General features: G+C 31.7%; 2 protein-coding genes across 2 annotated transcripts in view; both read left to right on the top strand.

Moving 5' to 3' along the window:
- LOC129906709 (uncharacterized) overlaps positions 1-16262 on the top strand; it is a 125337-nt gene that overhangs the window by 37081 nt on the left and 71994 nt on the right. The gene's annotated exons all lie outside the window — the stretch shown is intronic.
- Positions 9631-14086, top strand: LOC129906708 (uncharacterized protein K02A2.6-like). The gene has a single exon (XM_055982594.1). It carries the CDS (start codon positions 9793-9795, stop codon positions 13918-13920), a length of 4128 nt encoding a protein of 1375 aa, XP_055838569.1. The 5' UTR covers positions 9631-9792; the 3' UTR covers positions 13921-14086.

The following is a 16262-nucleotide window of genomic DNA, read 5'->3' as shown; positions in this document are numbered from 1 at the left end:
CTATAATGCTTCTATTAAGCTTCTTTCTTAAGCTCACGATTCCAACTGAGGATGAAAACAAATATTTAAATCCTACTACTTTCTTTTATTTAAAGTATATTACTAAGTTTCCTTCAAATTTAATTATCAAGTTGTCATCCACGATCCATTCTCTCTATAAGGCTTCTATAAATAGTTCCTGAAGAAAAACAATTGTTTGTTAAATTATGGATTTTGGTTTTCATGTTTTTAGGTGTGATGCTTAAGAACAACCATTAATTAAGCCATAAATATATATCTCCTGCAAATTATTGCTTTTATAATGCTTCTATAAAATATACCTACTCTTTCAAAAATTTAACGACTATACAAGAACTGACTCACTATTTACAAAGATGGAGTCATATAAATGTGTTGAAACTATAAAAAGTGCTCAAGTAGCACAAAAGTCTAAGATACACCAAAATATTTGGTGTATTTTTTGCACTTTCGTGATATGCATTTTGAATATAAAAAATACACCATTTTCTCGTATAAAATAAACTCCGGTGGTTAAAAAAATATACCGATTTTGGTGTATAAATGGCACTAGTGGTACATTAAATGATCTGTTTTTGGTGAAAATTATCCCTTTGAAATTGAAAAATACACAATAAATCTATGGATAAAATACACCATTTAAATTATTCTGATTTAAAATTTGAACCAAAGTTTATTTTTTATCTCAAACAGTTTGATGAATTCTAATTCACACCATTTCTTATGAAATAAATGAAAATGAATTTTTATTCACTTTCATAATATTGCCATAAGAAACCAATGGTTAAATATGATTTTGTTTGCCAAATTTTAAAACGAAACACATTCTATCTACTAATTTTAGATGCTACCCCCTCTAAAAATCGAGCGCCTCAAAAATGTCAGTGAATTAATGATTTTTTTTTCGATTTTAAGAATCCATTTTTCAAAAATTATAATTTTTGTGTTGTTTTACATTTTTTTAAGAAAAGTTTTTTTATAATGAATCGAAAAAACTAAGAATGCGGGACTATTAGGTCGATAAATATACTATTTTAATAAAATAATTAATCGCTGTCTTCTATTTTTAAATGGCGTCCATTGAAAAATATGGCGTCTCCCACATATGCATTTTGGTGAATTTTATGTCCACAGGGTGTGCTTCCTACACCAAACAGAGTGTACAAAATAAACCGTTTTGGTTGATTTCAGAATCAAATAATTGTATGCACCATTAATGGTATATTATAAAAACAACTGAATATCGGTGTATTTTTTGCACGGAATCTTAAAACAATGTTGAAATTTTGTACAGAAAAGACAGTGGTATAATTTTTATACCACTAATTTTGAGAAATACACCATATTTTTTCAATTTTCTCAATTTTACACCAAAATTAATGAATTTACACCAATTTATACACAAGTGTGCTACTTGAGTGATATATCACAACACAATGTTTTTTTTTACTTCTTCCATAAAGCTTCTATAAGAGCTACATAACTGATTTATTCTCGGATAAGAATGTTTACTCAAAGAGATCTATTGTATGGATAAACTTCGGTTATTTTAAACACAGTTTTGAATGTTTATCAAGCAAATATAGACAATGGAAGTTAGAACTTTTATAAGGTTTCGATAAGGATAACCAGTTCGAAAAGGTAGGAAACAAATTTAAAAGTATTCAAGATAATATTACTTTCTATAAAGCTTTGACATGATCTACTTAAGATTTTTTTTTGGCTTAAAACTATTTTTACTCAAATAAATAAGACTTACAAAAGTATTATAGAAGCTTTTAAACCCATTTCGGTACATTGGAATTAAAATGAAATTTAAATTAGGATTTCTATTCAAATCTTTTCAATCATATAGAAACCAACGAGAAGACCCTATAACCAATAGAAAAAGTCACAATCTATTCTGTTTTCCTTCATTGCTTTGATTAACCTATACAATAGCTTCTAATTGATTGCTAATTCCTGGTGCGTATCACAATGCCGACAAAAAGTCATCTAAACTTCTTTTTTTTTTCAATTTTCTACAACTCTAACCTCATTTCATCCTGTTTATCCTTCTTATTGTTTAAAAATTCAGGTTATCTCTCTAGCAATTGTGTGAGAGTCGGTTTTTGTTTTATTTGTTTTTGCAGTTGGATGTTAAAATGTAACCCAAGCCTTGCCGCAGAATCCGAAAATTAAAGTTTTTTGAAAAATAAGGACATTTTTCCGACAGTTTCTACCTTATTCTCCTACTCCTGGTTGGGCTCCATAATGAAGCATTTCTGCAATCGGTTATTGTCCTTTTCTAGGATATCTCTCTTGTTTGTTTGTCTTTTATTTTTTATATAGTACCTATATTATGTTCTCATTCATTCATTTTACTTTCTTATTCTATTTTTCATTTTCTAGTTTCGCTTTTGTTTAAAATTTTCTCCAGTGCATATTGTGGGTGGTTGACCTAGCTTTCTTATGTCAGTTGTAAGGTTATTCGTTTGGTGTTTTGTTGTTTTTTGTTTTTTTTTTTAGTTTTGCCCTCTTGCTGGTTTTATTCTGTCGCAGAGCAAACAAACAAAACTCACTCTTTTCCTAGGAAGAAGGACTGATGTTGCTTGCTGCTGCTATTGCAGAGCACAGGGTGTAAAAGGACATTAATCAAGTTATGTGTTTCTTATTGTTTTTTTTTTTTTTTCAGTGATTCTTAATTTTAAGTTGTTTTTTTTTTTTTTTGTTATTGTTGTTGTTTTGCAACTGAGATTCACGTCTCTTGTTCTTTTTTTTTTTTTTTGCTTTCTACTAAGATGCAGGTGGCTTGGGCAGGGCATCATGGAGTAAAGTTTTCTTTTATAATTATTATCTAGGACAACCAGTAGTACTTCATAGTTTGGGTTAAGTTCTTTTTGTTTCCGTTTTGTTTTTTGTTGTTTTATTTTCATTTCATTTTAACTTTTAAATGTTTTTGTTTCTTGCTGGAAGGACATTTTTATTTTAATGGATTAAAATGACTATGCTGATAAGTTTCTTTTTTTAATAAATGGAATTTTAATGTCTCTTCTTCTGGCTTAGGGAATTTTCATCATTATAGTGTAATTATTTTTTTACAGAAAAACTTCCAGTTTAAAAGATAGAAGTTAATTTAGATGTTAGTTTTATACGACCTAGGACCTTTTCATCTTAGGTATTTTTTTGTATATTCAAATAAGAATAATATCATTCGCAAAATATATTATTATTTTAGTAATGGTTTAATATTGGTTGAGGGTTTTAAAGAGTTGAGATTCAAAATGATAAAAATTCTTGAAGGTTCGTTTTAAAACATCAAACATTTGTGGATCACAATGTATACAAAGATATGGCTACAACTTTTCAAAAATTTTTTTTCCATTACAGAGAAACTCGACAAAGTTTCAAAAAAATACATCGGTTTGTTTTTATAAAATATGGACATTTTTTAACCTGAGACCGTTTTTTTTTATTTTTATTTTTAAGCTTTTGCGTATATGTACATTTTTTGTTCAAATAAATTTAATTGTTTTTGAAAAATTCAGAAATAAAGGAAATGGTTCTATAACGGAAACGTTTATAACGGGCCATATGTATATGCATTTTGGTTTACTTTAAAAGTAGGGATTGTAAAAAAATATTTTTTCTTTATGTATTTGAATCCCATAATTTTCGTCAAAGTTTGTAAGTAAATTGACGAAGATTATAGAAACAATAGGTAAACAATCGTTTTAGATAGCAAAAAATTGCAAATATGCAATTTTTCGGGATGTTGCTCTGAAAGATATCTTTGGTATAAAATCAAGTTTGCATTGGCGAAAGACTTGTGTTAACTAAATTTTCAATTTATTTTAGTTTTAAGCTAATAACTTTATATCAGAGTTGTAAGAACAATAATTTTTTTTTTTAATTTAATTCCATTACAAAAAAAAAAATAATCTTTGCAAATAAAAAAATTTCATTAAAAATAAATTTCAATGATAACCGATCATTTTGTGAATTGCGACAAAAATTGGTATCGGAAATTAAAAAAAGGCTGGCTAAAAAAAAATTAATTGGAAAATGTGTGCAACAAAAATTTCGAGTTTCAAAGAATTCTGAATGTTTGGTCATATTAGCTTTAATATTCAAGTTAAAACAGCTAATGTTAGGCCAATTAGACAACCGACTAAATAAAAAATATGTCAATATTTGCAAAAAAAAAAAAACTTGATATTATTTTATTACCAACTGAATTTTATGAAAAAAAAACTAAAAATTCAGTTTTGTTAACCCTTTCGAAACCAAGCTATGAAAATCAACATTAAAAAATGTTTTTTCGATATTATCGGGTCAAAAACATCACAATAGTGAGGCGGCTTATCATTAAAAAAGAGTTCAATCGTGCACTTTGTGATAAAAGCATGAAATTAACATCGTTGGAAATACTCAATTTAAGAGTTATTTTGAGATATTGGGCCACCTTGTATTCCATTCGGAAGGGTAGATACAAGACTTTTTCTGTGTTGCACTCGATTTGTTGCATATCGTAGTATAGGCAATGAAATATTGTATTAATATGATACATGATTTCGAGGTATTTTTTAACGCCCGATCGAATAAAATCAATACCAAAATGTCTCGACCATCATGTAAAAAGTTATTGGACTCTTTATGAATTGTCTTTTACTCAAAGAGCAAGAGATAAAATATTATCAAGTACTCCTTGAAAAAAAGTGGTAGGTTGATAAAATTTCGTGTGAACGTTTCATATAACATAAAAAAAAATAATAAAATATGTTCATCAAAAAATTTCAGGTCAAAGCGTGTTTTTTTTAGCGAGAAAGAACACTTTTGAAATGGTACCATTGCAGCACATGGAAAATTTTTGCATTTTTTTGAACCGCATATATATTTTATACATCGTATGAGAATCAAAAATAATCAAAAAATGAATTATATTTACCATGGAACATTGAATTTTCATGCAAAACTTAAATTGCTAGCTTTTATTTTTTATTGAATTTTCATACAAATTAATGTTTTGAAGGAGTGAGGTGCAAAAGTAAAAGTATGAAAAATAATTGTGCAGTTTGTGACAAAGGGATCAAATTAATAGGATTGTTAGTACAATATATAACCCTCATTTAAAGATATTGGGCCACTTAATATTTTACCTTTAAAGATGTTTATAACGATGCACAGAAAGCAATTTAAATGAAGTTTTGTGAAATTTGTTATTATTAGATGGCTCATGTACATCCTCATAGGTGAAATATTAAAAGGCCCAATATCTTAAAATGATTGTCCAGGCATATTGCTATTGGTTTTATTCGATCGGGCGTTAAAAATTACCTCGAAATCATGTATTATATTAATAAAAAGGTTTCATCAGCTATACTATGATATGCAACAATGCGGGTGAAACACAGAAAATCTCTTGTATCTACGCTCCTGGATGGAATACAAAGTGGCCCAATATCTCAAGATAACTCTAATATTGAGTAATACCCATGATATAAATTTCATGCTTTTATCACAAAGTGCACGATTTAGATGCTAAGCCGCCTCACTACAACTAAGAAATATGAATACCAAAAATTTATTTTCCAAAATAATAAATAGCAAAACTAATGTGTTTTTCTCATGTTACATGTAAGTAACATGCACTGCTTATGACCACCAAAAAAAGTCGAAGAACTGAGAAAATAACTTTTTATGAAACTATAATGTATGCTTCTTCTTCTAAGCAAAAAAAACAAAACACTTTTTGCATTAACATTTTTTATACCTTTTTTTCAAAATTATGACCATAAATAAAAAAATTTTTTTTTTGCAAAAAAAAAAAATATGAATTTCAGTCCCTTTCTCGATAAAAAAAATAAAAGGTATGATATTTGACTAACTTTTTGTAATAATCCAGTAACTAGGCATTATTATCTTTCAATTAAGCCATCGTAACCTAAAAAATTGTTTGATTTAATATTTTTTACGAATTTTTAAAAAAATGTTACATGAGAGTAACGCTGGGTCCGAAAGGGTTAAAAACACCTAGACTATTACGTTTACCAAATTTCTTCAAAATCGTTAACGAAGATTATTGCAATATCTCGAAAATTTAATGCGTGAGGTAATACTTCCAAAGAAGATATTTAAAAAAATAAAAACGGGTCATAGAAATCAACTCAAAGCCATCTGCATAGAATCAAAAAAATCCATTCATCAATTTAGGCGCTATGCACCCCTAAACGAGCCTTTTAAGAAGGCTTAGCTACGTGTTAACATTGAGAAAAAATAATTTTTAATTGTTGACTTAACAAAGTCCGGATTGTTCTTATCGAAACCATATCTTCAATGTGTATATGTATTTCATTGTTATTTTGAACTACAAAAAATTTGTGTATGCATTAAAAAACTCTATATGCACTTCATTTGGTATATTCTATTATTTTGCTTTTCTATATTTCGGTATATACCTGCTCCAAATAACCTCAAAATTCCATTATTCTGCTTTTCAAAAATTTCGGAACATACGAATAATTTAAAATATTGCTTCAACTTATGACAGCTTGGTTGTAATACATAGTTGTTGTAAATATTTTTATCATAATTGTTGTCACTTTTCATATTAAAAACTTCACATGGCTTCCATTATTTATAACTGAATCTACTTAACACTATCAGTTACACTAAACCTACCTTTGAACCCATCGTAGTCAATCAAAGACCCATCACTGCCCCTTAAAGGTAATTATTTGCTTTTAATTAAATTTAAAAGCATTATTTATTATTATTATCCCTTTTAACATTATCAATCAAACTAATTAAAAATCAATAACACTTTGTATATTAAAATTGGTGTCAATCACATAAAAGACAAAAAAAAAAAGCAAAAACAAAAAAAAAACCTTCAGACACACATCATCCATATAAACCTACATTATTTCACCTGCACTTCATTCCCCAAATGCATTGCTCTGAAGGAAAGATAATTCCATTATCATCATATCCTGCAACAACAATTCAGGAAATGCATTTTGCTTTTAAAAAATTAATTCCCATACATCATCAACATCCCGTGAGATGAAAAACATATATTCAACAGTTTTCATTCTCTTCCTATACCTATAATAAAGGACCTTCTCGGATGGTATCCCCAAAAGCACCAAGGAACTGCTCCGTATTTTTTTTTTCTTTTTTTCTGCTCTTTGTTTCCATTTTTTATGTGTCGAACAACATCCGCACTCCCTCTTTTTTCTTTGTTATTATTATTATATCCGTGTGGTCGGTGTCTCTATTCCATATTCCGCATCCGCAACAAAAGAAGTGCAACAAATTACAACCCACACTCTTGAGTTTCATAAGCAAATATACATTAAATATTCCTCCACACTTAAAGCACACCACAATGCATTACCGTCGAGATGTTCATTTTTTATCCGGAAATTCATAGGGTGAAAAGGGAGAGGGGAGAGAATAAAAAAAAAAAAAAAAACTGTAAAAAAAGGACATATCCTCACCCACACACCGCACATCGACATCATGGGTGACACAGTGAGGACATCATCAAAGTCACCAACTATCCGGTAATCCTGTTTTCGCTCTCAGTTCCGTTCACTGCACCAACCTGTTTCAATGAAATTTTCATTTTCATGTCCTTAATTAACACAAAAGCCGGTAGAGAGAGATAGAAACTTCGATGTCCTAACAAGGGGCAGAATAAAAAAAAACAACAAAAAACAAAAGTGGACTTGCTCCAGCTCAAACTGTGTATGCTGCTGCTGCTGTTTGAGTGCCGGTACAGTAAAGGACATTAAAAAAGCAATGCTCCATGTCAACTGTTAACGACTCTGTTTCAAACACAGCCGCCGGTATATTGTGAATGGAATTTTTATTCTTCCATCAAAGCAAAAAGCACACACACATACAAGTGAGAGGGTATCCCTATCCATAGTATAGGAGAGTAGTGGAGGAGGACTATAGAGTTGTTGAAGAAAAAAGGACAACATTGGACGACAACGCGCACTTACTTTGGTTGAAGTCCTTTTGATGAATTTCATACTCCCATTCTTTCCCATATCCTTTCCCATGCCTCTTGTTGTACCACTCGCAGTTCCTCTTCTCTTCCAGCAAAATACTTCATAAATAATTTCTTAGATTCGAGAGCACCATGCACATCAGGATTCAGGATTCAGGAAGTCCTCTATCCATTGACAAATAACAAAAAATGAGAAAAAAAAAATCAGATGAATCAGGCGAATGCATTTGAAAGTGTCCTGTTTTTTTTTTTCTTATTTCGTTTTTTATATGACGTTGGAGCTTTACTGTTTGTCATATCCTTGAGTCATTGCTCTGATATACTCTTGATAGCTGATGGAGTTTACATATGCATGGCTGACGTACAAAAAAAAGAAAACATGCGTTGCACTTTCGTGCGGTGAAAGTTCTCCATTGAAACTGTTTAAAAATGTATCATACTGCATCTGCAGCATGATGTGTCGGCTCGTGGAAAGAATATGTGTGCTCTGCTCTGGTGGCATGCATCATATGTGCTCTCATTTCTAGCTTTGTTATTTTTTTTTTTTTAAACGTTTCACTTTTCTTCGACCAAATGTGTATTATGTTTGATGTAGTTTAGAATGGAGAATGTTATGTTCTATAGAAAAAAAAAACTAAACCGGATACAAGTTGAAGGTGCATTTTTGAATAAGGCAGGATTTTTTTATTCTGGGAGGGCACCTGTTTACCAAATTGCCAAGTGGAGAAAGTTTTTTGGCATCAGTTGTTGTTGATTCTACTTGGGATCATATTGAAGAGAGGTTATTGTGAAGACACTACTGGTCCAGATGTTTTGTTGAAATCTACTTTAGCTATAAGAATTTCTTTTCTTCAAATTTAAACGTGTTGAAAATTTTGAGAGAATTTTGTTTTCAGCATTTCTTCAAGTTTATGGTAATTTTTTTTTTTTTAACTTTAACCAATAAGGGAAATTTTGGAGCTTTTTGGGCCAGTTAGAATATCGTATATTTACTATTAAAATAAATGTTTAATTAACACAAACAACGACGAGTAATGATTGTCATATTTTTAATACAATTTATGTTTTTAAGTCAGCTTGGATCAAGTTTTTAAGTCAGCTCTTTTGTTTTCTTTATCGCATTCAGTAATGTTCTATAATTTGAACCTATTACGCTAATAAGGAACTTGTTACAATAATAACAAATTGTATGTAAGACCTGACTAGTTGGACCAGTCTTGGGATCGAAGAAAATTGGTTCTATTTGTGGAGGAGGTGGTCCAGTTATAAAGGTTCCTTTTTAATAGAACCGGTTCATTTTGAAAGTTTTCTCCTATTCATATGTGTCCTGTGAACCTTGTAAAAAATGGATGCCAATATTAAATGCCAATTTTAAAAGACTTTATAAATTTTACTTTCTTTTCCATATCAAGTCTCATTTTGACTTTTTCAAAACAAGTATCGAAATACAAAACAATCAACTTTAACAAAGAACCTATAAATCCAAAATTTCAAATTGATTCGTTTGCCAAGAAACGAAAACTTTATTAAACCTTTTGGGAAATGTTACATATTTATGAATTATTATTATATTAATATCTATTGTGAATTGTACTATAAATTTCCATTTATATATTGTGAACTAACCTCATATAAGAATTGTCATATTTAGATGGGAAATTAAAGTCATTCTAGAAAACGTCAATATACAGTGTGGTTCTTCTTTTCATTTATATACCTTTTTGAGGTTACATTAGTGGCGACGAGGATTATAGAGGTTAAGGAAAATCTTTGCGATGACTGAAACCACGCAGCAAATTATTCAAGCATTGACAAATGCTTTACAAAATTTGCAAACTACTCCCAACTCACCAAATTTACATTTCGAACAATATAACGAAAATGAAGAACCATTCAACAACTACATTAAAAGACTTGAAAATTATCTTGCACTACGAAGTCTTACAGATGCTACAAAGAAACGGCAAGTACTTATAAATTGCATTGGCGCCAAATACTACCAACTTCTTTCAAACTTAACAGCCCCAGAGGAGCCTGACGCAAAAACTTACGATGAGTTAGTGGTACTCCTGAAAAATCACCTTAGCCCAAAACCAAATGAGATTACTGAGCAGCATAAGTTTTTGCTCAGACTACAACACGAGGGGGAGTCGATATCCAATTACATGGCTGAGTTAAAAAAGCTGAGCGCTTACTGCAATTTTACATGTGAGGCATGCAAAAAGTCAACTCTCTCAACTCATCTTCGATCACAATTCATTCGAGGGCTTAGAGATTCCGACATTAAAGAAAGGCTTCTGAGGGAAACATTGACTACAATGACCTTGGATAAAGCTTTTGAATACGCACTCTCCATGGAGACTTCAAGGGCAGAGACCCGCAATATGCTAAATATTCACCAAGTGCATGCGAAAAATTCGTCTGTACAGAGTACGAGATCAAACGCAAAAATGAATGTTAGTAAAAGGTTTACTCCAAAGGATAAAAAAACGATTTGCTATAGGTGTGGAAAGCATGATCACATTGCAAACAAATGTCGTGCAGAAAATCTTTTTTGTAAAAAGTGTCGCTGCAGTGGTCATGTGATCTCAGTGTGTATGAAATCAAAATCCAGAGAGACTAATCTACTTGAAGTCTATGAAGACTTTGAGGATGAAGATGATAAACAGCAGAGTGACGACGAGCCTTACGAATTGAACGTGCTTAATTTAGCCCCAAATAGCAATAAAAACCCTGCATCAAAAGTTGAAACTCGTGGGGGTAAGTACTACATAACCTTACAAGTCAACGACAAAACCCTGGCCATGGAGTTCGACACAGGTGCAGCAATATCGGTCATGAATTACGGTACATTTATATCACTTTGGCCAAAAGCAAAAATTACACCTACAAAAGTTATTTTGAAAACGTACAACAATACAACATTTCCAGCTTATGGGAAATCTCAAGTACAAGTAGGGTACAATGGGCGCAAGGTTATGTGCGATCTTTACATTGTAAAGGAGCCATATAGTACACTTTTGGGAAGAGAATGGGTTCAAGCACTAAACATTTTACAAATTAATGCACTAAATATCTTTACAGAGAATAAAGACATCGTCAATTTAAAGAAACAAATATTCGAAAACCACTCTGAAGTTTTTCAATCAAAAATTGGAACGATACCCAATGTGAAAGGTATGCTCAAACTACGAGAAGGATCATCTCCTATATTTGTAAAGCCAAGACAGGTTCCATATGCTATTCGACCTCTCATTGAAGATGAAATCACTCGACTGGAAAATGATGGTATCATTGAAAAAGTCGAACATTCAGATTGGGGAACACCTGTCGTGCCTGTTATTAAAGCAGACAAGTCAATACGTTTATGTGCAGACTTTAAGGTAACTTTGAATAAACTCATTGTAAATGATAAATACCCTATTCCCAAAATCGAAGAACTGTATCAAAAACTCAAGTACGGTGAGTACTACTGCACTTTCGACATTTACAAAGCCTACTTGCATCTTAGCATGACGGAAGAGAGCGCTCTATTACAGACAATAAGCACAACAAAAGGTCTATATAAAGTGAATAGGCTGATGTTTGGAGTTAAAACCGCACCCAACATTTGGCAACGCTTTATGGATCAACATATTATCAATGATCTCGAGGGAACAGCTTGTTTTTTCGACGATATTATTGTTATGGGACGAAATTTAGAAGAGACTCTTAAAAGATGCAACTGCCTACTTGAAAAACTACATAAGTTCAATCTTCATTTAAATAAGTCTAAGTGCAGACTGTTTGAAAAAAGTGTAATTTATTTGGGACATAAAATAGACAAGAATGGCCTACACAAAACACCCGATAAGGTACATGCTATTTCTGAGATGAAGCCTCCGAAAGATTCTTCTCAGCTACGGCAGTTTCTTGGCATGGTTAATTACTACCACAAATTCATTCCGGAGTTGTCTACCAAATTGCATCCATTATACAAGCTTCTAAGAAAAGACCAACGATTTGAATGGCTTCCAGATTGCCAGCATGCGTTCGAAGTTTTAAAAAAGGAGATCGTGAGTGAGAATGTTCTCGTTCCATTTGACGAAAATTTGCCACTCATACTTGCCACTGATGCTTCACCAGTTGGACTTTCGGCAATACTATCGCACTCAACGAACCAAGGTGAAAAACCTATCGCTTTCGCTTCAAGGAGTCTGTCAAGAGCCGAAACTAATTACAGTCAACTAGATAAAGAAGCAACTGCCATATTTTGGGGATTACACAAATTCTTCGATTATTGCTATGGGAGAGATTTCACCCTCATTACAGACAACAAACCTTTGACTTCAATATTCAGCCCCGAGAAAAATTTACCACTTCTTACAGCTCAGCGTTTACTACATTACGCACTATTTTTAAGGGGATTCAAATACAATATTCGATACAAAAATACTAAAGAGCACACTAATGCTGATTATCTTTCCAGGTTTCCGATAGAAAATCAAATTTCAGAACACCAAACAAAAGAAGTTTATCAGCTTTGGGAAGATGTTTTACCCGTTACGAAAACCGAAATTTTAAAAGAGATGAAAAGGGATAAAGAACTGTCCTTACTGTTCATCCAACTACAAACAGGGGGTTCTCTCAAGAACTCGCCATACAGTGGTATGGAAAGTGATCTAATGCTGCAAGATGGGTGCATTTTCAGAGGAATAAGAATTCTGATTCCATCAACACTGCGTTTGAAGGTGTTACAGGAACTGCACACAGCTCATATTGGGATCACTAAAATGAAAGCTATGGCAAGGAGTTATTGCTACTGGCCGGGTATAGATCGCGATATTGAGGAGATGGTAAAAAGCTGTCGTGATTGTGCGAAAGTACTTACCGAACCAAGCAAAGCTAATAATCATCCTTGGGATATTCCTGCCCAACCTTGGCAGCGCATACATATCGATTTTGCTGGACCATTCATGGAACACTTCTTCTTGGTTATCGTTGATGCGAAGACGAAATGGTTGGAAGTTTTTCCAATGAAGAGAATAACTAGCTCTTTCACAATTCGCGCACTCAGGGAAGTTTTTGCAAGGTTTGGTTTACCGAATACACTCGTGTCAGATAACGGCACAAACTTTACTTCTAAAGAGTTTAGCGATTTCTTGATATCAAATGGTATTAAGCACAAACTCTCTTCTCCCGCACACCCCGCCACGAATGGACAAGCCGAACGTTTTGTGCGAATCTTGAAGGATGGCCTACGATCATCAGTAAATGACCCTGGAGATTTGCATACGAAATTACACCGACTACTTTTACAGTATCGAAAAACTCCATCGACAACAACGGGGAAGAGTCCAGCCGAATCTATGTTGAAATTTAATTTCCGAACGAGACTTGATTTGCTAAAGTCAGCAGCACCACACGAGGGGGAGATGGAAAGGAGTTTTGAATGCAAGCGAAGTTTTACAGTTGGGGATCTGGTGCAAGTGCGCTACTACCAGAACAAGGAGGTTAAATGGAAGTTTGGGAAAATATCTAAACGCGAGGGACTTCTGCACTATTTAGTGGATGTTGACGGAACTTGTTACCGGAGGCATATTGACCAGATTCGTTCCACACTGGTCGAAGGTAATAACACTTATAAACCTTTATCTGTTTCCTTAGAGCAACAACCAGCAATGACGGCGGCGGCGATTCAAGAAGAACTAGGTAAAGAGAACAACTTAGCAACAATGAATGAAAGCTTGACAAACGTAAAGACAACGGTAGATGTTGGAGGAGAAACGAAAATCACCGTAGAGAAATCTGATTGTGATGCTGCTGCAAACAACAAAGGTGAAGAGAGACAAGAACAAACAACCGAGATAAGGAGATCAGAACGAGTGCGTCGTCCAGTAATTCGTTATCAAAGCATTATGTAGTGGGGAAGACTGTTACATATTTATGAATTATTATTATATTAATATCTATTGTGAATTGTACTATAAATTTCCATTTATATATTGTGAACTAACCTCATATAAGAATTGTCATATTTAGATGGGAAATTAAAGTCATTCTAGAAAACGTCAATATACAGTGTGGTTCTTCTTTTCATTTATATACCTTTTTGAGGTTACATTAGGAAATAATGCGCATAAAACAAAAGAAACCGAAACTTTTTAAATTTGGCTTTACTAGCAACCCAAGAAAAGAAAATTTTCACAAGATTTTAAATTATGAATGTATGTATTAGGTAGGTATGTTAAATTGTGTCAAAGTTCCATTCATTTTTTCTGCAATCTTCTCTATATTTTGGTTAGGTTAGATGACTTGGCATAATCATTCAGAGCAAATTTCAAACTGTAATAAATGAGTAATATTTAAGGTAATACTCCAGAATAAGCTGAATTTCATTAACTTTATTGAATTTAATAACATTCAAATAGATCTACTGCTTTACCAATTTGTAATTTTAGGTAACGTATCATAGCGGTAACACTGTTGTAAATATCTTATAATACCGTAAATTTCAAAGTTATTAAAAAAGCAAATTGCAAAAATGTTGTCATTGTCAAAGTTGTGAAACCTTAAAAAATCATTTTTCTTGCAAAAAAATCGAAAAAGTTTACCTTTTTTTATTCTATCACCTTTAAATCCACCCACCTAAAATACATTTTATATCACCCAAAAGCTTAGTGTTTCAGCTCAAAATATTTATATCGACCATGTCTATACAACATCTACAAAAAGAGCTACAAATTTTTGAACTTCATAAATTTTTTCATCAAAAAAGTACAAAAATCAATCTTTTTTCTCTCATTAAATCTATTTTTTTAAATAACATCTATGATAAATTTTGTATCATCTGAAAGCTTATTTCACTTTTTATATGACGTATCAATCATATTTCTACCATGCCTACAAAAAAAGTAAGAATTTTTTAAACCAAATATGTCGAAATTTGAAACTGATATTACGGTACTTCCTACACGTTATCGGCAACAGATCTCCACAGGTGTTTCGAGGTATTTTTCAATTATTTCAATTTAAGATTGTGTAACTTGTAGAGCACGTACCGTTATGTGTGATATATCAAATAAAAGGTTATGTTATCAGCATGCGTATTAAAGTTAAATCAAATTTGTATGTGCACTAGATCAAAAGATATAACGTGTGTAGAAATAGAACATCTTTCTAATTTTTGAAATTTTGTAAAATTATAGTTTATTTAATTACCTATCTACAGTACAAATTTCATTCATCTATCTATTAAAACAAAAAATTATAACAAGTTTAATGTTCGTGTCGCGTTTTCGTTTCATCTTGTTTCAAATCACTATACGATACTAAAGAAGTTTTCACTTCAAAAACTCGGGCACTTTGTGCAAATCAATCCCCCATCGTCCTGGATGCATTATATCCCATTCCTGTTAAATGTAAAGTCCTTGTATGCTCAACATTAAATGTTCAAATATTGTGATATTTATATAAACTTATCTTAGAAAAATAAAAAACTGTTACCACTCAAACAGACGGCACTCGGTCATGTTTTGATAATGTATGTAAAATCAAATTTGTAAAAAAACTATTTTTGAAAATAAAGCATTTTAATAATAAAAAATATAAAATAAAAATAACAAAACCTAATAAACACTCTCAGCTCTTTCATTGACTTTGAAGCTATTAATTTGTCTAGCTTATTATCTCTGACCAATATGTATCATTTATATTAAAAGTTAAAACAAGTCGAACTAAAAAAGTACATATTTAAACTGCAGTAACTTTATATGTTAGTTTTCAAATAGTGACGCAGGGTAGCTATAATTGTGTGCCTTGCTTGGGGCACAGTGTAAAATATTTTTATTTAATTAAATGTTATGTGAAATAAGTAGGTATTTACTGGGGATTGGAATAAAGTTTAAAACTCATTGATTTAGCAACAATGTTCAAGTATAACGTCTTATACGAGATATTATGATGTTACCTATCATAATATTGTAAGAAAAACAACTGCGTTACCAAAATAGACCAACATGTTACGGCTATTTGCGAACAATTCAAACAAAATTTGGGCTCTATTTTATTTTTTTGTGTGATCTACTTATAACTCACTAAAGTTTTTCCATTTAGCTATATTTTTTTACTTTTTCCTGATGAAAAGTGAAATTTAACCAAAGGAATGCATCAAATTGTATTTTGGCCAGTGTAAATAATCATTTTTATCAAAAAAACAAAACCGACTTCCATGATTCAAAACGGGGTTTTATAGTTTTTCTAATAG

This window comes from Episyrphus balteatus, chromosome 1, assembly GCF_945859705.1.
Source record: "Episyrphus balteatus chromosome 1, idEpiBalt1.1, whole genome shotgun sequence".
Taxonomy (NCBI): domain Eukaryota; kingdom Metazoa; phylum Arthropoda; class Insecta; order Diptera; family Syrphidae; genus Episyrphus; species Episyrphus balteatus.
The sequence above is the reverse complement of the archived record's forward strand: the minus strand, read 5'-3'. Positions and strand labels throughout refer to the sequence as shown.